General features: G+C 54.0%; 2 protein-coding genes across 5 annotated transcripts in view; both read left to right on the forward strand.

Moving 5' to 3' along the window:
- The window catches only part of TMED3 (transmembrane p24 trafficking protein 3), a 96,026-nt gene extending 88,495 nt beyond the window's left edge, over positions 1 to 7,531 (forward strand). The window contains exon 3 of the mRNA XM_027068286.2: positions 7,398 to 7,531. Within this exon, the coding sequence (XP_026924087.1) occupies positions 7,398 to 7,436 (39 nt within the window). The 3' untranslated portion in view covers positions 7,437 to 7,531. The remainder of the gene's footprint in view (positions 1 to 7,397) is intronic.
- Positions 7,448 to 19,921, forward strand: MINAR1 (membrane integral NOTCH2 associated receptor 1). 4 transcript variants are annotated; one of them, XR_008298887.1, is made up of 4 exons: positions 7,448 to 9,736; positions 11,823 to 12,077; positions 12,422 to 12,487; positions 16,001 to 16,123. XR_008298887.1 is itself a non-coding variant. In XM_027068281.2 (3 exons), exons 1-3 carry the CDS (start codon positions 7,448 to 7,450, stop codon positions 16,196 to 16,198), a joined length of 2,742 nt encoding a protein of 913 aa, XP_026924082.2. In that variant the 3' UTR covers positions 16,199 to 19,921. The 4 variants fall into 4 exon arrangements, 2 of the variants coding, with proteins under 2 accessions (XP_026924082.2, XP_053079417.1); XR_008298886.1 differs by having other exon boundaries at positions 11,823 to 12,487; XM_027068281.2 differs by lacking the exon at positions 12,422 to 12,487 and having other exon boundaries at positions 16,001 to 19,921.
- Positions 19,922 to 26,975: the final 7,054 nt, after the last annotated feature.

A 26,975-nucleotide genomic window follows, 5' to 3' on the forward strand; every position in this document is an offset into this window, starting at 1 on the left:
CTTGTCTTTCTACTCTCTGTGGATTTCTCCACCAAATTATGATCATAGGAGCTGTATCATAAATTTTAACATTTGACTGTCCAAATAGCTCGGCGTTTTGACCAGAAAACTCATCTAATTATCTTAAAGCAAGTAACTGCTCAGGGTTCCCTCCAGCACACAGAGCCTCTCACCATAAAAATGCAAACAGAACAAAGCAGAACATCAACAAAATGCTGTCTTGTCAATTTTCTTTTTTTCATTTATTTACCTATTATTATTTTTTTTAAACATATAGTTTGTTGGCTAACATATATAGCAATATAACAAATATATAGTTTCTTGGCTAACATTTTTTAAACATATAGTACGTTGGCTAATATACAGTGGACACAATGTGCTCTTGGTTTGGGGTGTAGATTCCTGTGATTCATCGCTTACATGCAACACCAGTGCTCGTCCCAACAGGTGCCCTCCTCGATGCCCACCCCCCATTTACCCCCCTCCCCAAAGCCCCATCCCATTGATGGACCTGGAGGGTGTTATGCTAAGTGAAATAAGTCAGGCAGAGAAAGACAGACGTCATATGTCTTCACTCATATGGGAACTTGAGAAACTCCACAGAAGACTGTGGGGGTGGGGAGAAATAGTGTCTTGTTGATTTTCTTAGTTGCTCGCCTTTGCGGCCTTATTTATAAAAATTTTCTTTTCTGTTTCTGGCAGTCTGAGCGGGAACTTGTTTTTCTAGTTTTTAAAGTGTACTTTAATTAGTATGTATTTTCAAAAGTGCGTAAAAGAGGGGAAAGTGACCTAAGGGATGTCCATCTGCCACTGAGGTGAAATAGGGGCTTCCATTTGGTCATTTTGCCACAGTGCTTGTTGCTTTGTGTTTTCAAAGGAAAGACTGTGAGAGTCCTGCTCCCATCACCTGCCCTCCTCCCGTGGTGAGGGGGCTTCCCCTCCTGGAGTCTTGGGGGTGGCCACCCACCAAACACCAGGTGTTGGGCAGATGAAGCCGACAGTGGTTATTAATCACACATTGACAACCTGGAGGAGGAGGACACGGGGCCACACAGGGTTTGAACTTGGGAGCAGACTGGACACACGGGCTGCGGGAGGCAGGCTTTGTTGTGACAAGACGGTAAGTGACCCATGCTTCCCGTGGGAGGCTGTGATCGGCCTGTTTGCATAGTTCCACGGCAGGGGACCAACCCCCGTTTGGCTGGGGGGTCTTGTCCACAGGAGCAGACGGGGAGCCATTCGAGGCCCTCCAGGTCTCACCAGATGTCAAGGCAGTGCCTAATGCTGGGCCTTCATTTTAGACTTCTCCACATCTTCCTCCCCCTCTGTCTTTCTCCAAAAGAAACCACTGTCCCAAACCTGGCATATTTCATTCCACGTGCATTTTCGTGCTTTCCTTCTTATATATACATTGCAGAACAATCTATTTTGTTCCAAATTACACCAGTCACATGACACATCCATTTGTAACTTTCTTTTCCATGCATTTTTATGTTTTTGTTTTTCTTTTTTTTTAAATTAAAAAAAATTTTTTTTAACGTTTATTTTTGAGACAGAGAGAGACAGAGCATGAACGGGGGAGGGTCAGAGAGAGGGAGACACAATCTGAAACAGGCTCCAGGCTCTGAGCTGTCAGCACAGAGCCCGACGCGGGGCTCGAACTCACAGACCGCAAGATCATGACCTGAGCCGAAGTTGGCCGCTTAACCGACTGAGCCACCCAGGCGCCCCAATGTTTTTGAAGTGTATCCTTAAATTGGCTGTAAATAAATTCATATTAGCTGCTGTATGATATCAATTATATGATCTCCCCACCCCCCTGTACTCTTTTACTATTAAAATCTGTCTTTAAGAATCAGCTTTGCTTCCTTATGAACCCTGTGAATGGTCACCTTGCTTTGTAACCAGAGGTGGATGTGGAGGGCGATAGAATTTGCTTATCTTGAGCTTTTTCTGTATTGCCAAATTGCCTACTCTTTTACAGGCGCTCATACGTAAAACTCAGTCATGCGAGATCAATACTATTACTGGATTTAGATTTGGGCTATCTGGCAAAAGAGTCTACGATCTTTAACTATTGTACTATTCTGTCTGTAACAAACACCAACTGTATTCTGATTTGGTTTTGGCTGAAATTTCCTACTTCGTCCTGATCCTTGCAGCCTTTCCGTGACAGTATGTTTAGGTATATTGCTCATAGGTGGCATCTGGCTGCAATTAAAAAAAAAAAAAAAAAAAAAATTCCAAATGAGAGTCACAGACTTTGAGCTGGTAAATTTAGCTTGTTTACTTTTATTGTGATTTGATGTATTTGGAAAGATTTCTGTCACCTTATTCATGATTTTTACTTGTCTTCCTTTGTCACTGCTTCATTTCCCTGATTTCTGACCTTCTATTAATTGATTGTTCATTTATTCTGTTTTCTCTACATGCGTTTAAAATTCTACATTAAGTTTTATAATTTCTTCCTGTTCTCCTGGTGGTGATCCATAAATTTTTTTCTTTTCTTCTTTTAAAATTTTTTAGGGGCGCCTGGGTGGCTCAGTAGGTTAAGCGGCCGACTTCAGCTCAGGTCATGATCTCCCGGTTTGTCAGTTCGAGCCCCGCGTCGGGCTCTGTGCTGATAGCTCAGAGCCTGGAGCCTGTTTCAGATTCTGTGTCTCCCTCTCTCTGACCCTCCCCCGTTCATGCTCTGTCTCTCTGTGTCTCAAAAATAAATAAACGTTAAAAAAATTAAAAAAAAAATAAATCTTTATAAAATTTTTTAAATGTTTATTTTTGAGAGACAGAGTGTGAGCAGGAGAGGTGCAGAGAGAGAGGGAGACACAGAATCCGAAGCAGGCTCCAGGCTCTGAGCTGTCAGCACAGAGCCTGATGAGGGGCTGGAACTCACAAACCACGAGATCATGACCTGAGCCGAAGTCCTTTTTTGCTTAACTGACTGAGCCACCCAGGCGCCCCTTCATAAATTGTTTTCTAACATACATTTTTGAGTTAACATCTAAATGTATTTAACATTCCTTCCTCCTCTGGAGGATACCAGGTAATGCTTAGGGAGTTTCAACCTAGGTCACCACCCCCCTTCTATTTTCGCTCTAAAAATAGTCATTAACATGGTTTTATACAGTTGGTGTGTGTTTAGAATTTACTATATGTTTACTGCTTTCTTCTTTCTGAATCTATCTTTCTTTTCTCTGAAGGAGCTTCTTCAGTAGCTTTTACAGTGAGGAATGTGAGCGACAAAGGCATCTTCGTCTGCAGTTAGTTTCAATCTTTATTTCTGAATAATAGTTTATCTGGTGATAGGATTATAAACGATAAGTCATTTTTCCTTAGCACTTTAAGAATTTTGTGTCTATGTCTTCTAGTTTTTCTTCTTTTTTTTTTTTAACTTTAAATGGACCAATAATTCTGGACATCTGTTAATGGAGTACACACAATATGGATTTTGTAAACAGACCTCGGTTTCTCTGAAGGATGGTCCAAATTACAATATCATCTTTATAGAAGAGAATAGTCTGGGTTTTTTTTTTTTTTTTTATTCTTGAAAAATCTGTTTTTAGTTTTATTCTTTTCTCAGTAATTCATTCCCTCCCCCACTGCCTGAACCATTTCAGGGCTTTCTCTTCATGTGTGTTTTGCTGTTTAAAGGTGAATTTATTTCTGTATGTCTTATTTGGGGTTGCTCTTTGAGTTTGAGGTCCAGTCTCAAACATTTCTAACATTATCATTTTGATTATTGGCTTTCCACCATCCTCTCTTTCCTGGAATACCTGTCAGACGTTTGTTAAAACTTCACCAACCATGAGATCATGTGAGAAATGTTGTGACCCAGGCTCGGGCAGAGGGCCGCTGACCACCGAGGAGGGCACGACTCCCTTAAACTCTGGGGTCAGTGAGGGGTGGGGGAGGGGCTGCCACAGGAGCCCCCGGAAGGGGAGCAGGGTTCCAGCACGGGGAGATGTAGGGCACTCGGCAGGGTTGAGGGGGACGGTCCATGGGGCCACATGGGGTCCTCAGGGGGCCTGAATGCCAGATGCCCAGCTGCTCAGGGCCCCCTGAGAGCCCTCCCTGCCCCGTCCACGTGCCCACCGAGATTCATGAGGACCGTGTGGCTGGCAGGTGTTGTGCTGGTGTCGGCCTCCTGGACCCGAGACGGTGGGTGTGTGGGTGCCTCGGCCGCTCTCACAATGTGCTTTGGGCTGTGCTGGGAGCTGAAAGTGTTCACACCCTGAGGGACCGGCCCAGAGAGAGCTGAGAGAGAGGGAGGCTGAGTGAGCGGGGTGTGGGTCTCCATGTGTGTGTGTGTCTGTGAATGTGCACGTGTGTTACTGTCCCAAGTGCACCGAGAGCCGTGACGCCCCCTCTCCATACTGTGGTGCGTGTTCCACGTAGGCCCCTGCATAGAGCCAGGGCTCAGCAGGTGCACGGGCCAGAGCAGCCCCCATACCTGCCCCCACTCGGGCCATCGGCAACTTGCGTCCCTTCTGGACAGGCGGTCACCCCTCCTGGGACCTCAGTCTCCGGTCTGTGAGATGGGGGCGGCGTTTCCCCCCACCCCCCACAGGGCTGCCTGTGTGGCTGAGGGAGGGAGCCCACCCGCGGCAGCTGGAACCGGTCCCGCCGTTACAGAGCACCCGTGTCTCCAGGCTCCTGCCTGGTCTGCTCTCCTGTGGGGTTTCTCTGTGGCCATTCGCACACGGGCTGCCCCTGCATCCACACGCCTACTTGCGTGGCGGCAGGTGCCTTCCCCTGGCCGTCCATGAGCGGTTTTAATAAAACGTGACTCAGGCTTTTCAGATCACTCGTGATTCCTTCCTTCTCTGCCGGAGACCCTGGGCCTTGCTGACTGGGGCCGAGAAGTGTGTAGCCAGTGGGCAGGGGAAAACGTGGAGAAGCCCCCCGGGGAAGCAGAGTCGGGGTCTCCCGGGAGCCGTGCAGGGTCTGGGCTCGCTGCTCCCCGTGGCTGCCCTACGCCCCCCAAGTCTGTTTCCCTGTCAGTCAGGACACTCCCAAGAGGTCTGGTGAGGCTGTCAGAGTCCAGGAAGAGCGTCTCTGCAGGTGCTCGGGTCCCCAGTGATCGAGCAGAATGTGCATTTGTCCCCCCCCCATCCTGCGCCCACTTACTCCACACTCGAGTCCCCTGCTTTAACAGATGGTGCCCACACTGAGTGCTTTCTTGGGGTGGGCTGGGTGGCCCTGAAGGACGTGCTTGCCCGCAGCATGCTCTGGGCGGGAACAGGACCCCTCAGGGCCTTGTTGCCTCTCCCCACGGGGACATCCAGACTGTGGCCCCTGCAGACACGTGTGGGAGCTCCTTGTGGGAGCTCTGCCCTCAGGAGGGACAGCCCACTGCCGGGATCCGCTGAAACCAGCCCAGAGAAAAGATGCGGTTCGTGTAGAAAACAGGGGAACAGGCTGATTTGACAATCAGCAGGTTGGCCTGCCGGCAGGTGCGGCTGAAGACGCGTGTCCTGGGCGTCCTGGTAAATCTCAGACCTGGTCCTCGATAATGGATGGACTCTACTCTGTCTTAGGGAATTCTGTGAAACCCTCAGTTTGGTGTGTTTAATGTTTCCGTTCAGGGACTGGTTAACGTGGCTTTTCCGTCCATTTCGAAGTAAGGCTTATTATTTCTGTGTGCTGATTACGAAATCGCAGACGTCAGAATTTCAGAGAGGATGGGAAATTATGAAGAAAAATAACATAACGCAGAACACATCAGAACACAGGGGGAAGGGGTACGAGGGAACTTTCTGTGGCACTCGGAACGTTCTAGATCTTTCCAGGGGGGTTGGTTACTACACAGACGTGCTTTTATTGAAGCTTCAGCAAACGTACCCTTAAGATTTGTGCATGTAGATCTTATTTTTTTTTAACGTTTATTCATTTTTTGAGAGACAGAGAGTGAGAGGGGGAGGGACAGAGAGAGAGGGAGACACAGAATCGGAAGCAGGCTCCAGGCTCTGAGCCATCAGCCCAGAGCCCGATGCGGGGCTCGAACCCACGGACCGTGAGATCATGACCTGAGCCAAAGTTGGACGTCCAACCAACTGAGCCACCCAGGCGCCCCATGTAGATCTTATATTAAAGAAAAGCTGTGAACTGTTGTTGGGACTTGGATTAATGATACTCATGATGAAACGCTCAGGGGGAAGTGTTCAGATGCCTGCAATTTACCCTGAAGTGCACTAGAAACAAAATAAGCTAGCCCAATGAAGGATGGATGGATATGTGAGAAACCAGATACGGTAAAATGTTAATGGTGGAATCCAGATGGCGAGTGTGTGAGTATTTGCTATAAAATTCTCTCGACTTTGCTCTATGTTTGAAAATTTGCATAATAAAATACTGAGGAACGAAGATTACCGTTCAGAAAAAAAAAGTCCATATTTACCATCCAAACGTAACCACTGTTAACATTTCAGTGTCCGTTAATTTCTTTCATTGTCATCTCCAAGAATATATCACTTTGTATAATGAAGACCTTCTCACACATACAGGCTAATTTTCATTTTTTTCGCTCAATATTGTGTCATATTTTTTTTTGTCATTAAAAAGTCTTCCGTGTGTAATTTTTAAATGAAGGTGTAATTCACCTGTAGTGAAAGTCACACGTGTTAGCACACGGCTGCGTGACTTTTGACAGATGTAGACAGTCAGGGAAGCACCGTCCGCCAGCCCCCGCGACCACCGACGTGTCTTCCCGAGCGTCATTGAAGTGGCGTCCTCACGCACGTGGCTTCTTTCACTCACGCACAATGCCTGTGAGCCCCGTCCACGCTGTTGCCTGTACTGGTAGTTTGCTCCTTTTTGTTGATGCGCTTTAATCTAATCTTACTGCTTCAAAGAGTCATTGTTTATCATAACATATCTTATGTACGCATTCCTTTGTTATTTGGGCATTCAATATGCTTCATTTTTCCACTGTTATAGACGCCATCACAGCAAACATCTTTGTACATAAATCACGGTCATCGACAATTTCTTTAAGGTGGGTTCCTGGGAAGGGACTTAAAAGTTGTAGGCTATGAATGTTTCCGAAGCTGCTGATACACTTTTATTTTTTTTTTTAATTTTTTTTAACGTTTATTTATTTTTGAGACAGAGAGAGACAGAGCATGAATGGGGGGAGGGCCAGAGAGAGAGGGAGACACAGAACCTGAAGCAGGCCCCGGGCTCCGAGCTGTCAGCACAGAGCCCGACGCGGGGCTCGAACTCACAGACTGTGAGATCATGGCCCGAGCTGAAGTCGGACACTCAACCGACTGAGCCACCCAGGCGCCCCTACACTTTTAAATTAAAAAGCTCCTCGTGCATCGCTAGGTGGTTCGTAACTGGCCTGGTTTACACCGGTGTTTATGATCTCCCTCTACTTTGTGATGTTGTCACTGTAGAACGGACTGGAGCATTCAGCGTCGGCCGCGAGGCTCTGACGTCCCCAGCCATGGACACCAACCAGGACACTTCCCTCTTCCTGATGAAGATCTTGGAGGAGCTGGACAGCAAGCAAAACACCGTTTCCTACCAGGATCTGTGCAAGTCCCTGTGTGCCCGCTTCGACCTGTCCCAGCTCGCCAAACTGAGAAGCGTCCTCTTCTACACGGCCTGTCTGGACCCCAACTTCCCGGCCACGCTGTTCAAGGACAAGATGAAGTGCCCCGGGAACAACCAGCAGTCGAAGAAGATCATGGTGGCCGCGGACGTCGTGACCATATTCAACCTGATCCAGATGAACGGGGGCGCGGCCAAGGGCAAGCTGCCCACGGGCCGGCAGAAGGGGCGCCACAAGGAGGCGCCCTTCGAGCCCTGCGGGTCGGACGCGGAGGCCTGTGCCGCGGCCCAGTGCGAGCCCCTCGGCTGCGAGCTGGGCGACAGGCCCTTCCGCCGGGGCTACCCTGCCCGCCAGGCGTCCCACGGCCGGAAGGTGGACCCCAAGGACCGCCCGTCGCAGTTCGTGCCTGCCTCCGAGCCCAACTTTCTGCTGGGCGTCGGCAAGGAGCTGAAGAGCCGCGCGGCCTCCCTGGACCGGCTGCAGGCGCTGGCGCCCTACTCCATCGCCAGCCCCCAGCCCTGTGAGATGCAGAGAACCTACTTCCCCATGAACATTGAGAGCGAGCCCATCTCAGATCAGGACTCCCTGCCCATGAGCCAGGGTGGCAGCACGGAGCCCTTTGTCATCCAGTCCTGTGTCCAGAAGAGGAACATCTTTAAGGAGGATTTTCACAACCTGATGGCCGTGTCGCCCACGCTGGTTGGCCCCGCCAACAAGGGAGAGGTCGAGCGTGGGGAGCCCCGGGGGCACCAGGAGCCCCACAGGACACCCTTCTTCAACCACAGCTTCGAGATGCCCTACAACAGCCAGTACCTGAACCGCACGTACTCCCCGGTGCCTGACAAGAGGCGGGCCAAACACGAGAGCTTGGACGACCTGCAGGCCTCCACGTATTTTGGGCCCACCCCAGTGACGGGGGCGCAGGAAGCCAGGCGCTGCCCGGGGAGGCCGGGCAAGCAGACCCCCTGGCCGGCCAAAAGCTGGAGCCTCAACACCGAGGAGGTCCCTGACTTTGAACGGTCCTTCCTAAACAGAAACCCCTCTGAGGAGAAGCTGCGATATCCACACCCCAGCAGCCAGACCCCGAGTTTCCCAGCCCCAGACAGGCGGCCCACTTACCTCGCGCCAAGCGACCCACAGCAGGTCCTTCCCGGGGGCTACGCGGCAAAACCAGATGGGCTCAAACCTAAAGAGGTCTCCTCCCCTGTTGACCTGGAGAAGCACGAGCCGGTCAGAAAGTTCAAAGACAAGAGCATTAGCTGCACGGGGGCGCAGCTCAGCTCAGACACCAGCAGCGTGGGCACCCAGACCGAGCAGCACGTGTTGGAGCCCAAGAAGTACAAGGACCTGTGCGCCTCCGGACAGAGCAAGTACAGTGACAGGCACGCCATGAAGCAGTCGGACGACGACTCGGAGGTCGTCAGCGATGACATCAGCGACATTTTTCGATTTCTTGATGACATGAGCATCAGTGGCTCCACGGGGGTGATGCAGTCCTCCTGCTACAACAGCACAGGGTCCTTGTCTCAGCTTCACAAGTCGGACTGTGACAGTTCGCCGGAGCACAGCGTAACCAAAATCACCAACGGGCTTCCCGGTGGCAAAGGAGAAAAGGGCAGCCGGCCCGAAAGCAGCAGCCACCGCTCCGAAGAGGAGCTGAAGACCAGTGTGTGCAGGCTGGTGCTGAGGATCGGCGAAATCGAGCGGAAGCTTGAGTCGCTGTCGGGTGTCCGCGAGGAAATTTCGCAGGTCCTGGGCAAGCTAAATAAGCTGGATCAGAAAATGCAGCAACCCGAGAAGGCGGGTGTGCAGGTCGACCTGAATTCCTGGACGAGCGAGGCTCCGTCCGACGAGAGCGCCTCTCCCCGGATGTTTCGTGGGCACAGCGGCCCCCGTGGACCCAAACCCGAGAACGCAGCCGACTGGTGCTGCTCAGAGGCCAGCGGAAGCAACAGCGAGAGCCTCCGCGTCAAGGCCTTAAAAAAGAGCCTCTTCACCAGGCCATCCTCGAGGTCCCTGACGGAGGAGAACAGTGCCACGGAGTCCAAAATCGCCAGCACCTCCAACTCGCCCAGAGACTGGCGCACCATCACCTACGCCAGCCGCGCGGGCCTCAGTGAGGAGGAGGTGAAGGACAGGGGCCCCGGGGAGAGTAAGGACTGGCACCAGAAATCCAAAGAGGTAATTTAATCCGCGCCCGCCAATCGGGGCTCTCGCGCTGGGACAGCCCCGGGGCGCATCCCCGGAGGAGCCTGGCTATCCTTCCAGATCTGGGGCACTGTCCGCGTTAGGACAGGGAGGACGGCCCGGGCAGATGGTCCGTCCGCCAGCTGGAAAGAGCGTGTGCCTGGTATTGTCCACGGGAGAGAGCGGGGTTCGGATTCAGGAGGGGTGGCGGAGCGGGGAGTGTGGGGGAGACACGGGCGAGCCAGGGATGACTGCTCCTGAAACAGCGGGGCGCAGGGAGCGGGCGGTGAGTCCCCAGTCAGGAAATGGCCCCCCCGCCCCCGACGGCAGCTCCCCGACACCCGACGCCCGTTTCCCCTGCCCCGTGGCTGTCTGCCATCGCAGCCGTGTGCTCACTCTTCCCGGGAGCCTCGGTGCCTTTGCATCTTGAGGGCCGACACCTCCCCGTCGGTGCCAGGGCGGGCGTACACGGATGCTCGCGTCCCCTGCCGCGGGGAGCCGCGGGCCAGTGGCGCCCACGGCGGCCCTCCTCGCCCCTTTCTGGCCAGAGCCGATGCCCTGATTCTGCGGGACGGGCCGCAGGCGCTCGGAGGGGCCGGTGTCGGGGAGGGCGTGACGGCGGTGTGGGCTGCGGGCTCGCGAAGCCACGCGGGAGGCTGGCTTCCACGCAAGTTTTCAGTGTCCAGAATCGGAGGAAAGAGGGTAAAAGATGTGATTTATATACATATATGTAGATACATATATATGTGTTAATCTTTGTTTAGGTGTATTTATTCTTGGGAGAAAGAGACAGAGCACGAGCAGGGGAGGGGCAGAGAGAGAGGGAGACACAGAATCCGAAACGGGCTCTGGGCTCCGAGCTGTCGGCACGGAGCCCGACGCGGGGCTCGAACTCACGGACCGTGAGATCCTGACCTGAGCCGCAGTGTCTGAGCTAAAGTCGGACGCTCCACCGACTGAGCCCCCAGGCGCCGGAAGTGATCTTGTCCGACCCCAGGGAGGCCTGCTGCCTGTGCTGGCCACTGCTCTGCTCTCGTGCAGCCACGTGCAGCCCGTGCTGTGGGAGCCGGCGTGGCGCCAGCCGGCCCGGTCCACGTGCAGGCCCACGCTCACACACTCGCGCCTCGCGGCCCATCCCGCGCTCACGCACACGTCCCTCTCAGGCACCCGCACCCTCTCCTCCCTGCCTGCCCTGTTTTCCCTGGCTTTTCCGCGTCACGTACACGGCTTCGTGTTTTGGTGTCGACCCCCTCTGACACACGGGCGGGCGGCCCTCTGCTCGGCCGTCCGATCTGGCAGAGAGGGGGAGAAAGGCGGACAGCGACAGGTGCCCGCTTTTACGGGCCTCGCCGTCCAGGGGGCGGGCGGACGGGGAGCCGGGCAGTCACGGGCCTGCAGAGTGTGCAGAGATGGGGGCCCACCCAGGCTTGGCAGTCACCGAGTGCTTCCCGGAGGCCCTGTGAGACCCCCGTGTGACAGGTTCACGGAGAACAGAGTCCCCCGGGCCGGGACCCCACACTGCTGTCCAGCTGGCCGCTCCCCGGAGGGTCTCAGCACCACCGGAGGCTCCCGGCGTGTGCCCTCAGGCTGCTTCCCTCCCGGAGGGCAGGGTGGCCCGATGTCAGAAGAGCCTCGAGGGGAAGGGCCCGCGGTGCTTACTCCTCGTCACCAGGTACAAACTGGGAAAAACGAGGGACTGAGACTCCCGGAAGCCCAGCTGGAAGCCGAGCCCCCCAGCAGCTGTGCCCCTGCTCCGTGGGGGCCTCGCCCCTGCTCGGCGGGGCCTCTCTGGGCTCCGCTCCGTGCCTGCGCGAGGAGGGCTGCTAACGGCAGTGACGCCACCAGGGCTTGGTCCGCGAGGTCTTGTTACCTGAGCTCACGTGAGGGCCATCCCATTGCACACTTTTCCGGGACACTTGCCCCCACTCCTGGCGTACCTTCATTCTGTGCTAAATGCCCGCATTCTGTTCCCCGGACGCCCTCGGGGCCTCGCAGTAGAAAGCCGCTGGCTGCCCGGTTGTGCCGTGAAATCCCACAGCCTCTGTGCTACTTTCCTGGCCTCCCCTGTGCCCCTCTGCAGGCGGCCGGGCCATACAGCGTCCCCCCGCAGCACCGACTGCCCAAGCAGTGCAAGGACAGCTTCCTGGTGGAGCAGGTGTTCAGCCCGCACCCCTACCCCGCCTCCCTCAAAGCGCACATGAAGAATGACCCCCTGTACGCAGACATGCGGCTGACAGAACTGGCCGAGGTGAAGCGGGGCCCGCCCTCCTGGACCATCGAGGAGTACGCAAGGAACGCGGGCGACAAGGGCAAGCTGACGGCCCTAGACCTGCAGGTGAGTCTCGCGCGGTCGCGGGCGGCGGGGGGAGGCCCCCCCCCACACCCCAGCCCATGCAGGAGGGACCTCACCATCCGGCGCCCCGGGGCCCCTGCCCCGGGATTCTGAACCTTGATCAGCCGTAGAGCCGAGGCTTTAACAAGGGGAGCGTTACTTTGCTGATTTGCTTGCAAACATTTGGCAGTGGGAACGCGGGGTTGATTGACTGACTTTGGCCGCCGAGTAGCTTAAACCGGTGCGTTTAAGGCTCCGTAGCGAGTGTACATCCTCCTCGTTCGTTGCCCACGAGACCTGAGACAGAGCTTCACGAGACACCAGCCGATTTCTCCTTCCACATGTAGCACGTGGGATAAACATATTTGTGGGAGCCAAGCTATGGATTATGTGTCCATGTGGAGCAGTCCCAGGTAAGAGCCACCCCCGGGAGCTCGGTGAACGCAGTCGTGGCCCGAGTCTGGCCACCACACGAGGGGCTGGGGTTCAGGCACACGTCGGTGGGCAGCCCCACCTCGTCCCGTGCACACTGCGCCTGCCCGTGTCTCTGTGTCACCACGGGAAAGCATCCCGTCCTCACCTGCAGAATGAGCTTTGCGACCTGGCCTGTTGAGGGCTGTGGGGGAGATGCCAGTGGCGGGGACCGGGGGGCGCGGTGTGGCGGGCAGAGACCTCGGGTTCCCCCAGCGCTGGGCTCCTCTGCGGAGGGACCCGGGACATCCCCTCTGCCCGCTCCACGCCGTGCACTGGTCATGCCCGTATGTCCCTTGCAGAGCCGCTGTGAGAAGGTTTGGGAAGAAGGCACTGAAAGTCCCCGGCGGGAAGCAGGCACTAGAAAGGATTTCAGGGGCCAGCTAAGTGATGCTGAAACGAGTCAGGTCTGCGTGTTCTTTCCCGGGCGGCTGTGAGCACGGGGCGCGGGGACTGTAGGGTCCGCGGCTTGCAGACGAGGAGATGCCAGTTCTGGGAGCCGAGTGCCTGGCCCGGGTCGGACAAGCCTCAGTCTGTGCGGGACCCAGCCCAGCCCCTGGTCCTCCTCCTGGGCTGCCGAGAGAGCGGGGGGCCCGCGTGTCCCCGCAATGACCACAGTGAACCTGAGTGACGGCAGTTAGGGGAAGGGGCAGTCCTGGCTAGACTCTAACGGTGGGGCTTGTGGTGACAGCCCCCTCGCCCCTCTTACCCCCTGCACGCTGTGTCCCTGCGTGTGCTGTGTCCACTGTCCCTCCGGGCCTCTCCCTGTCTTGTCCTCCTCCTGCTCATGGGCCAGGGCTTGGATGCCCTGCAGGAGGGCCCTGTGCGGCTTTGCGGTGGGGGCCACTCCCCCTGCGTTCCTGGGTCAACTAGTCCACGACCGTGAAAGGATCAGATGAATCGAACGAGTCATAGATCGACTAACGTCTTTATTTTAACGTTTATGTATTTCTGAGAGACAGAGACAGACAGACAGACGCGGGGTGGGGGGAGGGGCAGAGAGAGAGGGAAACAGAGAATCCCAAACTGGTTCCACACTGTCAGCACGGAACCCACCACGGGGCTCGAACTCACAGACTGTGAGGTCATCACCTGAGCCGAAACCGAGAGTCGGCCCTTAACCGACTGAGCTGCCCGGGGGGCCCTGAAACAGCTTCTTGAAGTTGGGGGAGGGGGCCGTTCCCAGGCACAGGTGACTTTTTGCCCCTACAGATGCATGACATGTTAACGTGCCACGTTTATAAGTATAAACCCAAAATTGCCCGAAATAACAGCAGGCCTTCAGACTAGAGAGCTTTGGTGACTTCACTTAAGGTCGAGCCAAGGAGGGAGCGCCCTTTGCACAAAGCAGGAGGGGAGGGGTTGCCGGGAGGCGCGGCCTGACTCGTTCTCGTTCCTTTTCGGAAACTCAGGTGATGTCAGGACAGCTGGGCCATCTGGACGATCTCCGGGGCCCCGTGTGTCTGGGTGTGAGGTCGCCCGCTCGGGGGCGGGAGCAAAGGGGGGGCCCTGTTGTCATTCCAAGGGTCTGGGGGCCTGGTAACAAGCCACCCTGGCCCCTGGCCCTGGAAACTGTGGTATCACCGCTGTTTGTTGTCCTTAGAGCCTGAAGTTATCAGGAAAGCTAATAAAAAATAGTTTATTCTGCAGGCTGAGTCCCGGCCTGTAAGGTGTACGTGACCGTGAAAGGAAGCCGACTTCCTTCTGTTTGAGACAGAACCCGCCATGCAGGGTGGGCTTGGTTGGCTCCAGGCCTCCCGCCGTGACAAGCCTGGGAGGCAGAGGCGACCGGGCCCGTCTTGAAGGTGCAGAGTTGGGGGGGGGAGGGCTGCTGTTCAGCCGTCCAACCCTCGCAGGTGGCCGCTCACCGTGGCAGACCAGTCTGCCCATGAGATTACCCGTCCCGGATCCCCCTCTCCCATCCGGTGTCCGTGAGATGGCTGAAGGGCTTTCGTGGCCGAGCCACACATTGCAAGTGCCCGTGGAGGGCAGACTTTGGGGGGAGGGAGCCCTGGCTGGAGCCTGAAGACGGGTGTTCGTCCTAATGGCGGGAGCGGGCAGCTGGGGGAGGCCGGGGCCCCTGGGACTCTAGCAGAGGACGCGGTAGTGGGGGCTCCCGCAGAGACCCAGCCCCCTGACAGACTTTCTGTTCCTGAGAGAGTCCCGTCACTCACGAAGACCCAGGAAGGGAGGGACTGTCAGGGAGGGGCTGTCACGGTGTGATGGGCAGGGTGAGAGCCCGGGGGGCATCTGGGCACCAGCACCAGTGACAGATGTCGTCGCCCTGGGATCTGAGGCCGAGGGAAGGGAGCTGTTTCTGAAACCCACCGAGACCCAGGGCTCCGGAGCAGACGCCTGGAGGGAATTGGGAAAGCATCCCGTCCACTGACCGGGCCCACCTGGCGTGCGTCCATGGGGCCAGGCTGCTCTGTCCCCAGAGCCAGGTGACAAATATCAGAGGCGCGTCTGGAAGGACGGGCCAGTGAGTAACACAGGTCAGAATCACCAACATCCCCCTAAAACATGCTACAGTGCGGTTTTCAAACAGGTTTCAAAGGATGTGTTTTGTGATCTCGTGCGTGTGTCCGAGCGACTTTAACGTGCGCGTTTTGAGCATTAAACAAGCCGAGAAAATCTCCAGAATGGATACCTTTGTTTGTGTTTCAGAGATTCAGGTGACCTCGCTTGGGATTTCTGTGTTTGCTTTCGCGTGACGCTACGTTATTAAAAGCTCTTGCCGGAGGGGGAGAACACTGCTCCCCCCTCCGCCCTGTTACAGGAACTGATTAGCGCATCATTGGGGAGCAGGGTCCACGGGCAGTTTAGGAGAACTGTGGTGTTTCTCCTACAGACGCTGCGTCAATCTCAGGACACGGGAGACCGAGGTCAGCGCGGGCCTGCCATCGCGGACGCAGCCCGTGGCTCTCGGACCGTCTGCACGGCCCTGTGGACCGGGACTCCGAGCAGCGGCCTGACCATATTTTAGATTGTGTGTGAGCTGCTCGTCTGGGACAGGACTTTGATTTCTCAGTAGATGCTTTTGTGTGGATCGGGGAACGGAATCAGAGCCACGAGAGAGCCCTGCCTCAAAGGGCTCTGTTCTTAGGGCCGGTAGGGGAGCATCCCTGTCACTGAGGTTCCCTGGTTGTCCCAAGGCCGGGCCGGCCCGCTCGTGGCCGCAGACCCCTGGTGTTGAGCCCCATTTGTCTCGGCCCTGATTTGCTTGCTCACAGCGAGAAGACCCATGGTTTCCCCGTGTCAGACCCGTGGACTCAGGCAGCAAGGACGGGGCAGGTGTAGTCGTGGTGTGTAGGAGCCCGAGGCCTCGGTGGCCCTTGTCAGGCGGGGCTGGCATGGCGGATGTCGCGGTGGTCCCGGGCTGCGGACGAGTCAGGCGCTCTGGGACCTGCTTTCAAGTACTTCCCGTGTCCCTAACGTCTTGTCGTTGCTTCTAGACGCAGGAGTCCTTAAACCCAAACAACTTAGAATACTGGATGGAGGATGTTTATACCCCGGGCTACGACTCGTTACTGAAGCGTAAGGAAGCGGAGTTCAGACGAGCCAAGGTCTGCAAGATCGCCGCTCTGGTCGCCGCTGCCGCGTGCACGGTCATCCTCGTGGTTGTCGTGCCCATCTGCACGATGAAATCCTGAGCCCAGGGCCGCCCCGCCGTGCACGGCTGGCGGCCGCCGGCTCTCCCTCTGTGGCGTGAGGTCTCAGGGCCGTGTGGCGACCGCTCGCTGGGGTAGAGACGCAGCCGCTGAGGCTTTCTGCCGGTGGGCAAGATGCGCTTCAGGAAGTGTGCGTTCTAGAGAGACCTACCCTCCCATTGGCTTTGACTCAGTGACGCTCGGATGCGTTGTTAGAAGTGCAATATCTTTTCCTACCAAAAGAATGTAACGGACGAGCAGAACATGCAAATTGAATTCCAAGCAAAAAAAAAAAATTTAATTGGATTCTTTCCATTTTATTGAAGTCTCGCGGTGGGGAATATGTTACGCGGCAGATATTTGCTACGTGCCTGCCTGGGGCCGCGGAGGGAGAGAGCTGGATGAGTTCTGTTTTCCTTAATGTTGCGTTGCAGGTGAAGTCACAGGTTGTGTGTCCCCAGAGGATGCTACTTCTCTGCTGACTCGCAGCAAGGACTACGACTTTTCAATCTTGCCCTTCGGTCACCATTATGATCCTCGTTGCAGATCTTCATGGAACATTCTGGGTCTTTCTCCTGCGCACGGCGTAGGGAGGAGCTCACCTGCCGAGTCAGGCATAGCATGGAGTGTGCTCCCTCTGCGTACGAGGCTGAGGGACCCGGGCCGGGAGCTCTTCCTGTCCGCACCCCGGCGTGTGGGGAGAGCTGCTCACCAACACCGTAAGGTCAGTACTGGAAAATCACGGCCACCCACGCGGTCTCCCATGTGCTCCTTGGTCTTCTGTCTCCTGGTGGTACCGGGCACTCTGCTTCTCACACGTGAGTCGGAGAGTTTGGAACGTGTCCTTGTGCCTTGAGGAGTAGAGACGAGGTAGAAACTTTGACATTCTAACTGCGGACCGTGGTTTCTATGTGCCACAAAACCACTTCCGGTGGCTTTCACAGGATCTTGAAAGCTTGTCAGTCATACGATAAAGGCGCGGAGGTGTTCTCCACAACGCAGCACCAACTCCAGAGTTCCAAATACTTGTCAGCAGCGCAAAAAAAAAAAAAAAAAATCTCTATTTAACCATTTACGTATCTATCTGTGTATGTCTATCTGAACACCAGTTTTGGTTGATTGTCCTTCTTTGTTAAATAACTTGAGAGCAAGGTTTCTCCAGCGTACAGGAAGCTGTTGTAATTTGATCAGAATTTGATCCCAGTTTCCACCTGTTGAATGGTGCTTTGACATAATTACACGGAGAGAATCCTTTTCAGCGTTTGACTCTAATGTCTTGGTACAGGGTCAAAGAACAATGATTGGCAGAAACTCGCTACCTTAATTCTTCTGAGAACAAGGTGGGTTATGAACAAATGTTGAGAGTAGGAAAAAGCACTCTGGACGGTACAATAAATTCCTGAAAGAGGGGTTTGGGGAGCGTCTCAGATTTGAAAGCAGTAGGATCCAGCATCCGTTCCCAAGACCTTCGAATGACTCTCAGCTTGCTCTGTCGAGGTCTACGTTTCCCCACACGGGGCAGTCGGAACATTTCACGCTGTGAACAACTAAGGGACGGATGCTTTTGTCTGTAGTGAGCCTTCATGTTTAGGGGCCTTTATGTCACTGTTTTTATTCTCCTGTTTATCTGTGGACTTTCAACTAGGTGACTGAAACTTAAGCCTTAGTATGCAGAACTGAGGGTTTATCGTTGAAAATGAAAAAATATATATATATACATACGTTACTGTCTATTGTCAGAATTTTCGTCTTCTGGTGCTCTGTTCTGGGTTGGGGACATTAAATAAGGTTGTTTCACCCTCAAGGGGGATAGTGGGTTCCCACCTGTAAGAGTTGGGAGCTACCCTATCCGCTCTCCTGCCGTGCAGGACGGCTCCGTGACACGGTCCCCCTTATCACAGATTAAGCCACGAGAGCATCAGAGATAGGTAGCTCCCAACCTCTTGCTCCATGATGTGCAGAGAAGTGGAGATGCACCAACCAGGGATGAGAAAAACCTTGTCCAAGCCCAACCCCTGCTGTCCTTGCCAGGTAGGACCATGGCGGATGGCCCAAACTGCCATCGCCTCTTCCTAACGGGCCCTGCTTGAGCCACGCGTCTAGCTACCGAGGCAGGGTGTGTGACCATAAGCCCCACCCCGTGTGCGGAAGAGAAGGGACTCTGTAGAATTTTCTTCTCCCCTTTTCCCGTCTGAGGAGGTAGCAGAGAAATCTCGTCTGGCCCTCCGTCTAATGTGGCTTTAAAATTCAACTCGACATCATCGCCACATGACGGAGAAGAAACACCCAGGGCTGGTGATGCCCCTGGGGAACCCGATGGCCCCAGTGGGGACGGGTTGTCCCCAGCTTTATCGCTTGGAGTGTGGTACCAAGTTAGGGATCTTTGCCACAGCTTGAAGCTGACAGATGCTCGGAGCCTTGGGATCTAGAGAAGGTGGAGTTCACGGCTGGGTCTTTTCTCTCTCCTGACCCCATGCTTGTGACAGCCTTCTTTCCCCGGACCCCCTCACTCTAGCCGTCCCCCCTCCCCCATCCCTGTACTTGCAGAGCGGGGCAAGACCAGAGTCTGGCTGGGAAGGAGACTTCTCCTCATCCCGTGTGGACTGGCCTGACTCCCGTAGCGGCCGTCACCTTGTACCATCGTCTCCGGCGCATTCACAGGAAGTACGATTTCCCATGCCTGGCGCCTAGAATCATACACTATCAAAATTCACTTCGTTTCTCTTGCTTTTGAAAAGTGAACAATCAGATGTTCTCACTTAAGGGATTGTCCTGAAATCAGATACCCTCAGCCAGTCATTAAATTCAGAATAATCATATTCCTCTCTTCTAGTCTGAATTTGCTTCGAACACAGCCTTGCAGAAAAGCAAAAAAATGTCTCCCGGCTTGGTTTTCGGATATTTTACGCCACCACCCCCTTCTTTAAACTGCAGATACGGTCAAAGCACGTTCCTCTGTATCACCATTACTAGCTGACCGTCGCGCGTTAGTATTTTAGGGCATGGGGCTACGCGATTGCTACCTGCCAGGCCACTTTAGTAGATGTGCCGACGCTCGCTGCTCTGATGTGCCGTGAGTCCCGATGCCCTTATCGGAATCGAGGCAGTGCTGTTTTTGTTTACAGTTTATCAGTGTACGAGCGACGGCACCTCGTTTTTTTTAAACAACGGAAAAGTACTGCCAACAGTAAATGATTCTGTTAAGAGGTGTAGCAATTTGTGAATGTTGAAATTCAACATGCTTCATATTATAACCAACTTGCAAGAACATCATGGTCCATCGTGTGAATACCAAATCAGTATATACTGTATATTGTACTACAGAGATTTGTATTTAAAGGCAAAGATATTAGTAATTGTTGGGATAATTGGGGAAAGGGTATTAGATATTTATTGATGAACAATGAAAACTGCGACAGACTTCCTTATTTATGCCTTATGAATAAAAGGGTGTGACTTTTAAGTTCTATGTGCGAGACTCGGGGAGCAGTGGGTATTTTTGAAGGCGGGGACTGTCAACCTTTTCTATGTTTGCTCTGTACAGCTGTTAGCACACTCTTGGTGCTTGATCAACGTTATATAATACCAATAACTAAGCACATTTTTAGATCTTTTTTCAAGTGGCTTGTGTAAAATTTGGTTAATGTACAATGGTTGATTGGAAGCTATCATAGAAAATCTGCCTCTCCAAATATAATCAAAAATAAACTGAAAAATTACAAGATATCTTGCGGTGAGATTTCATTTGATGTGTAAATTGTAAGTGTTCAGTTTTATGCATATCAGAAGTGTCCAACTTGGTGATTTTTCATAAATTGAAACCGTCCATGTAATGAGCACCCAGATTAAAAAAAAAAAAACAAACACACAGGACACTCAGACACCCAGAAGCCTCCCAGAACCTCCCTCATGCCCCTCCCAGTTAAAACCTGGCAAAGAAAAGTGGCCCTCCTGTTTTAAGGGCACACATTCGTTTTGCCTGTTTTTTTTTTAAACTTTATGTAAACACATGCACTTTTTTTTTTTTTTTAGTGTAGTTGACACACAGTGTTACATTAGTCTCACGTCTGTATGTTATGCTGGGCCCCGCAAGCACAGCCACCGTCTGTCACCACACAGCATTGTTACGGCACCATTGGCTGTATTCCATGTGCTGTGCCTTCCGTCCGTGGCTTCCTCATCCCGTAACTGGCAGCCTGGGCCTCCTCTCACTCCCTCTGGAAACCACCAGTTTGTTCTCTGTGTTTGCGGACCTGATTCTGCTTTCTGTTTGCGCGTGAAGAGAGAGAAGTCACAGAAACCGTGTGATTTCATGTGCAGGCAGGCGGAAGGTAAGAAACAAATGAGCGTATACTTTGTATCCTTTGTGTCTGGTTTCTTTCGCTCCACATGACGCCGTGGAAAACATCTGTGCCGCCGTGTATGGTGGTGGCCTCCCCATTTTCACAGCGTTATCTGCTGGAGAATGTGGCACGATTTCTCTACCCACTGGTGGGCGTCTGGGGAGCTCCCGGTTTGGGGCTATGAACACGCTTATCCGTGGTTTTGGTGAATGCACGCGTGCATTTCTGGCAGTAAAGCTGCTGGTCCCCAGGTGAGCTCCCATGCTGCCGTGGCGGGTGACGCGGCCCCGAGGCTCCCCTTCGCGGTGCGCGTGGGGCTCCAGTTGCTCTAGATGCTGCTCTCAGGCATGTTCCATCTTAGCCCTTCTGCTGGGTGTGCGCTGGTGTCTCATGCATTTAATTTACGTCTTCCTGATGATGAAGGAGATTTGCACCCTTTCATGTGTGTGTTGGCCCTTTGGATGTCCTGATCTGCAAAGTGCCTGTTCACGGCTCTGCCCATTTTCCATTAGGCTGGTTGTCTTTTCCTTAGCAATTTGTAGAAATTCTCTAGATGTTCTGAAAATGAGTTTTTTGTCGGATACACGTTACAGACACTGTTTTCCATTCTGTGAGCTGCGCTTTTATTCTCTCGTTGGTACCTGATCAATAGGGGTTCTTTATTTTGATATAGAAATGTATCGGTTTCTTCATTATGATTGGCAGTTTGAGTCCTATTGGAGACGATTCGTACAGACTCCAAGGTCACGGAGATGCTCTGTTTTCTTCTTGAAGCTTTACTGTTTTACTTTTCTTGGTTGGAGCTGCATGTCTTCTGGAATTGACATTACACTGGTGTCAGGTGGGGGTTCTCCCATGTGGGTATCCATTGATCAGCACCACTAATTAGAAAGATCATCCTGGGGACACCTGGGTGGCTCAGCTGGTTAAGCGTCTGACTCTTGATCTCAGCTCAAGTCCTGATCTCATAGTTCGTGACAATCCCTGTATCGGGCTCTGTAGTGACAGTGTGGAGCCTGCTTGGGATTCTCTCTCTCTCTCTCTCTCTCTCTCTCTCTGCCCCTCCCCTGCTCACACTTTCTCTCTCTCTCTCTCTCAAAATAAATAAATAAACATTGAAAAAAGAAAGAAAGATGAGGCACCTGGGTGGCTCAGTTGGTTAAACGTCCAACTTTGGCTTGGGTCATGATCTCATGGTTCATGGGTTCAAGCCCTGCATCGGGCTCTTTGGTGTTGGTTCAGAGCCTGGAACCTGCTTCGGATTCCTTGTCTCCTTCTCTCTCTGCCCTTCCCCCGCTCACTCTCTGTCTCTCTCTGTCTCTCAAATGAATAAACGTTAAAAATATTTTTTTAATTAAAAAAAATAAAGACCATCCCTACCCCTTTAACACAAGTCTATTTAACGTATATATGGCTTCCTGAACTTTCTATCCAGCCCTGTCTGCTCCTCTGTGCTTGTGTGAGCACAACATCAACATAGTTTTCTCCACCCCAAAGAGACGAAGACATCGCTCACTGTGAAGTGAATCATAGCCAAAGGGAAAGAGGCCGCAGCACATTTCTTGCCCATGAAATCGTATCAGGGAGGATGCCGGAGAGAGAATTTATCCAGCTTCTTTAATGTTCATCCTGCCATTCGCAAATGTCACCGAGCTCCCGCTCGGGTCATTAAAGAAAAGTGACGAAACACAGTTCCGAGCACATCGCAGAAGGCGATTAATATTTTGACGTCTGGACACCAAAAGAAGTCTCTGATGAGGGCCTGGACCATGTCAGCGCAACGATACCACAGCAGGCTTAAGAACGCTTCTCACTTTTACAGTAAATACTAGTTCAGACGTAAACCTGAGGTTTGCACACAGATCGACTGGATTGCATTTCGCCTGAGTGCTCTGAGCAAGTGAATTGAGAAAACAGCATGTATGTAATCTTGTAGGGAAATCTTCATTTTCTTCACGAGGACAAATGTATGCGCAATGTGCTATCGTAAGGCACTTTAATCTGTTATTTAGATTCCTCCCCCCAAGTACCAGCAAGAGTCAACTTACTTCACACCATTGAATGCACTTTTAAAAAAGCATATCTCCCAGTGCTCTCTCTAGATTTCGGGCTTTCCGAAAGTCCCACCGGCCAAGTCACTGGGATTCGGCCGTTCCTGGGTTTGGATTCAATCTGGACTAGTCCTCGTAACAGAAAGGAGAGGGAGGAGGTGCACCCGACTTTAGACAGAAGCGATGTTATGAGAAAACGACACCAGCGTCCGAAAACAGGGACCGAAGGAACACGGGACTGCCGGACCAGGGACTGCACCCCACCCCCTGCACACACTGCTTCTTTGCGGTCTCAAATCTGACCCCAACTCAGCAGTTTTGGAAGATTCCTGAAAGATTCATTAAGTCCTGGACAGAATATTATTGTTGGAGTTCAGCAGCGCACGTGTGGTTAGTTGCACATACAGTTTCCTTTCCTTTGCAAGGAAAACACTTAATAAATGAGGCCAAATCAGTAACTGAGTTGTCACCCCGTGAAGAGAAGAAATGTACACGGAAAGTTCACGCAGGCTGCTCAGAGGCACGTTCCACGGTGTGATGATTCTTGTATAATTTCCGAAGTCCTAGCCAGGAAGGCTTTCCCGGCTCATTTTCTCCGGGACCAATGCTGTTCGACTTGGATGTCTCCGCCAGCCTACGTTAGCATTTTATCACTAAGTAGTTTTATTATTAAAGCACGGTTTTACCACTAGCGATGGGTATGTGACCTATTTCTTCCTGTTCTTTGCTCTATTTACTTATTCCTTTATTTATTCAACTGACATTTGTTAAGCAACTTGAATGTGCAGGGCACTGGCTTGGGGCTGAAGTATTGTCCCCAGAGCAACAATGTCTCGAACGTAGTAGGTGCTTAATGAATACTTGTTGAACGAACGATGGAGGAAACGAATGCATGCAGTCTGAGATCGGGTGTCTCGGAACGTCCATTCCAACAAACGTACAGGTAAAAGGAAGTAAGCAAATAAGGAAAACAATTTTGAACAGCAAGAGGTTTCCTGAAGGAAGCTTTTCCCCTCAGAGGTATTGCCTGAGTTAGGGCAGCGGGAAGACCTGGAGAATGTGGTGTATGGACGGCCCAGGATGAGCGCCCCTGGCGGAAGGAGCTGGCAGTGCAAAGGTCCTGCGGTGGGAATGAAGTCTGGGCAGAAGGCTAGTGTGGCTTGAATGTAGTGAGCACGGTGGGAAGGACATCCGTGAAGCGGCAGGGGCCGTTAGACACAGTAAACAGGTTAGGTTTTATTTTCGGTACGATGTGAAGCCTGAGGATGGTGGCAAGCAGAGGGTTACGACGTAATCCATGATCCGAGTTACATGCTTACGAGATCACCCCGGCTGCAACGCAGAGAAGGGGCTGAAGGGAAGGAGGGGTGGGAGCCAGGAGACACGTTCAGTAAGAGTGGGAGAGCAGGGAACAAAGAAGTGGCCAGGTTTTCCAGAAGCTCTAAAGAGGCTCCCGGGGACCCGGCGTTAGCGTCAGCAGCCCTATCGCGAGGGGGTCCTGACCTGGGGACGCTGTCACCAGGAGGCAGGAAAGCACGCGAGGGCCGGGGCCACCACGGTGAAGGCCTTCCCTGGGGTGTGCTGACCCAGGGCAGAGGGGTGGGCAGCTGTCGGGACCCTCACTCGGCCCTACCTCCACTGAGCACCCGCTGGGCGTTAACTCTGGTGACCGGGGAATAATAAGCACGGCTGCCACCCATCAAGTCGGCGACTTCCTGCTACCAACGAGACACGGGCGGAGACACAGGCCCTGGACTTGCTCTCTGTCCGTGGACAACCAGGCACGAAAGCCCTGTTTCCAGGCGTTATTCATGAGGCACCCAGGACCGTGAGGTGGGGGAGAAGGTGGGCCCAGGCCTCTGCCTAGAAGAACGTTCTGGGCTGCGGGGGAGCAGCCCCGCCCCCCAGCCCCGCCTCTCCTGACGGAAGCTTCGGAAACTGGCGGAGACCTCCGTCCCGCGACGTCCTGTAGGCCTTTCTCTGCTTCCTTCCTTCCGTCCGTCCGTGTAACCGGCTGCACAGCAGGACGAGTTCCCCACCCCCTTCAAACCCTTTCCTCTCTGGGCCTCCCTCCTCCTTACCAGCCTCCCCTTCTCTGCTTCCTCCTCTGCCTCTCCCTTCCGAGCCCTCCTCCTTGTGTCCACGGTTCCTGGGATTGGACAACGTCCGGATACGGATGAGCCTGGTTCACATCCCTTCTCTGACCCATTCTCTGACCGATCCCTTCTCTGAGCTCCAGCCTAGATGGCCATCGCGGTGGGTGCGTGACAGGCACACTTCGTGCACCTGGAGGGGGCGGGCTCGCTCACCCCTCCCCACTGTCCTCCCTCCCCCTCCCCCCGCGCTGATTCGGGCACAAACACACACTCGGCACACGCCCCTCCTGCACACCCGCGGTCTGCACTGCCTGGCCGCAGATTAGCTCGGGGTCCGACCCGCTGGCCTCTCTCTCTGCTTGTCCTCCAACCTGACTCCATTCTCCGTAAGAGCCAAAGGCTCCCACCAACTGGATGAGATCCGGTCGTGTCCCCTTCCCTGGCTCCTGCCACATGTGGACTAAAGCCGCAGGGTCTCTGGCCTCCCCCCCGGCCTCGCTCCCCTCTCACCGAGCCCCGGCTGCCTTTGTGTCCCAAGCACGGCACGCCTGTTCCCACTCCGGACTTCAGCACGTCCCGGCAGGAGCGATCGTGTCACCGGCCCGGACCCCTCCCCCCAACGCCCTCACCCGAATCCCCCCGCCCTTCATGCTAGAAAGCGTCCAGGCACTTGTGTTTTTTATACTGTGTTGAAATCCCTGTAGGTGCTGCGTCAGCCCGCAGACCAGGGCCGAGCCCAGAGGCCTTTGGTGAGTATTTGTGGAAAGAACGGAGTGTTTCCTGATATTTGTATTAAAGGTGAAAAAGAGCTCACGTGCTGTTTAAAGGAGATGCTTCCTGCGACAGAAAATACGTTATTAATGTGGGTCTGGAGTGCCCACGGAACTCACGGATGCCCGTCGATAAACTCCTGTGACGCAGCTGGAACGTTCTCCATTTGTAACGAGAAGCAGCCTAGGCGGGTCTGCAGAAACGCTACGTGTAGTGATAGCAATAAGCCTGTGCGTCAGCAAAGGCACGGGCTACGAGACGCGTTCGCAGAGGTGTTTGGCTCCCCTCGTGTCTGCAAGGCTAAGAGTCAGAAGGTGGCTCGGGAGCCCACGATGGTACGAGATTTGTTTTTGGGGTCCCCGGGGAGAGCGCCCGGGTCGGCAGCCTGGAGGAGGGACGAAGGGGGACAGTGCGGCGGCAGCAGGGGCCTTGGCCCCTCCCCGGGGGCCCCTGGAGCCGGTGTCCGCCCCCCTCAGGGTTACACAGAGGGAGATGAGGGATTGGAACCCAGACATCCCAGAAGCAGCATTCGTGGTCGTGTCTGCTCCGCTGTGCCACCTCCCGAAGCCTCTCAGATCTGCAGGCACAGGCTCCTCCCCCGCTCACTTGACTCCTGGAAGGCATCTTGCCCTGCGATGACACCGGGCTGACCCTGCAGTCACGCTGTCACTCACCTGACCCGCGACGTGCCAGCTGTGCCCTAGACAGGGCTCTGGGCTCTGAGAGCACAAAACACACAACTCCCCGCCCTGAGCACAATTCCGCGAGGAGACCCACAGGCACAGCGGAGTCAGAGGCTGCGTGGCATGGGACAGGGGCCGAGGATGTCTGTCCCCACGGATACTCACCTTTAAGAAGTAGGTGTTATTCTAACCAGTCTGCAGACGCAGGAACAGAGGCCACGGGAGACCAGGAAGTACATCTAGAGAGTCACAGGTTGAACTTGGCTTTCATTCTGGGTTAAATCCACCTGTGACTCTGGAGCCCAAGCTCTTCACTGTGACGCCCCTGGGCCGTTGTTAGAGGAGGAAACGGCCTCGTTGATCTTCTGGGACGCGGGTGGGTGCGAGAGTGGGGAACAGGGTCTGAGGCTGGCGGGGGGGGGGGGCCCTGGGGTCATCTCCTGAGGCCGCCTGGCCACAGCCCCGTCTGGGAAGGGGACCCCGCATCCCATTCTGAGAAGGCCACGCAGGACTGAATCAGTGAGAGGTCCTCTCTGGCACCTGTCCTGCTCTCGTCCGGACAAATGTGGTCTTGTAGAGGCAATCAAGAAAGCAACGGGTTTGTCAGAGCCACACCCTCCCTCCTGGCCTTCACCACGAACTGTAGCGCTTAGAGTTCATCAATCACACCCACAGCTGTTCCTGTGGTGCCCTCGACTCTGCAGACTGTGTGCAGGGGTGTGAACCCGGAGCTCACCCCCCACCCCCCGCCGCCGGTGCATGTGTACACGTGTGAACAGAAGCAGGAAGAAGGTCGTGTTCGCAAGTATCCGCACGGGGCTCTCAGCTCCCAGCAG

Source organism: Acinonyx jubatus, chromosome B3 (genome assembly GCF_027475565.1).
Source record: "Acinonyx jubatus isolate Ajub_Pintada_27869175 chromosome B3, VMU_Ajub_asm_v1.0, whole genome shotgun sequence".
In the NCBI taxonomy this organism is placed as follows: Eukaryota; Metazoa; Chordata; class Mammalia; order Carnivora; family Felidae; genus Acinonyx; species Acinonyx jubatus.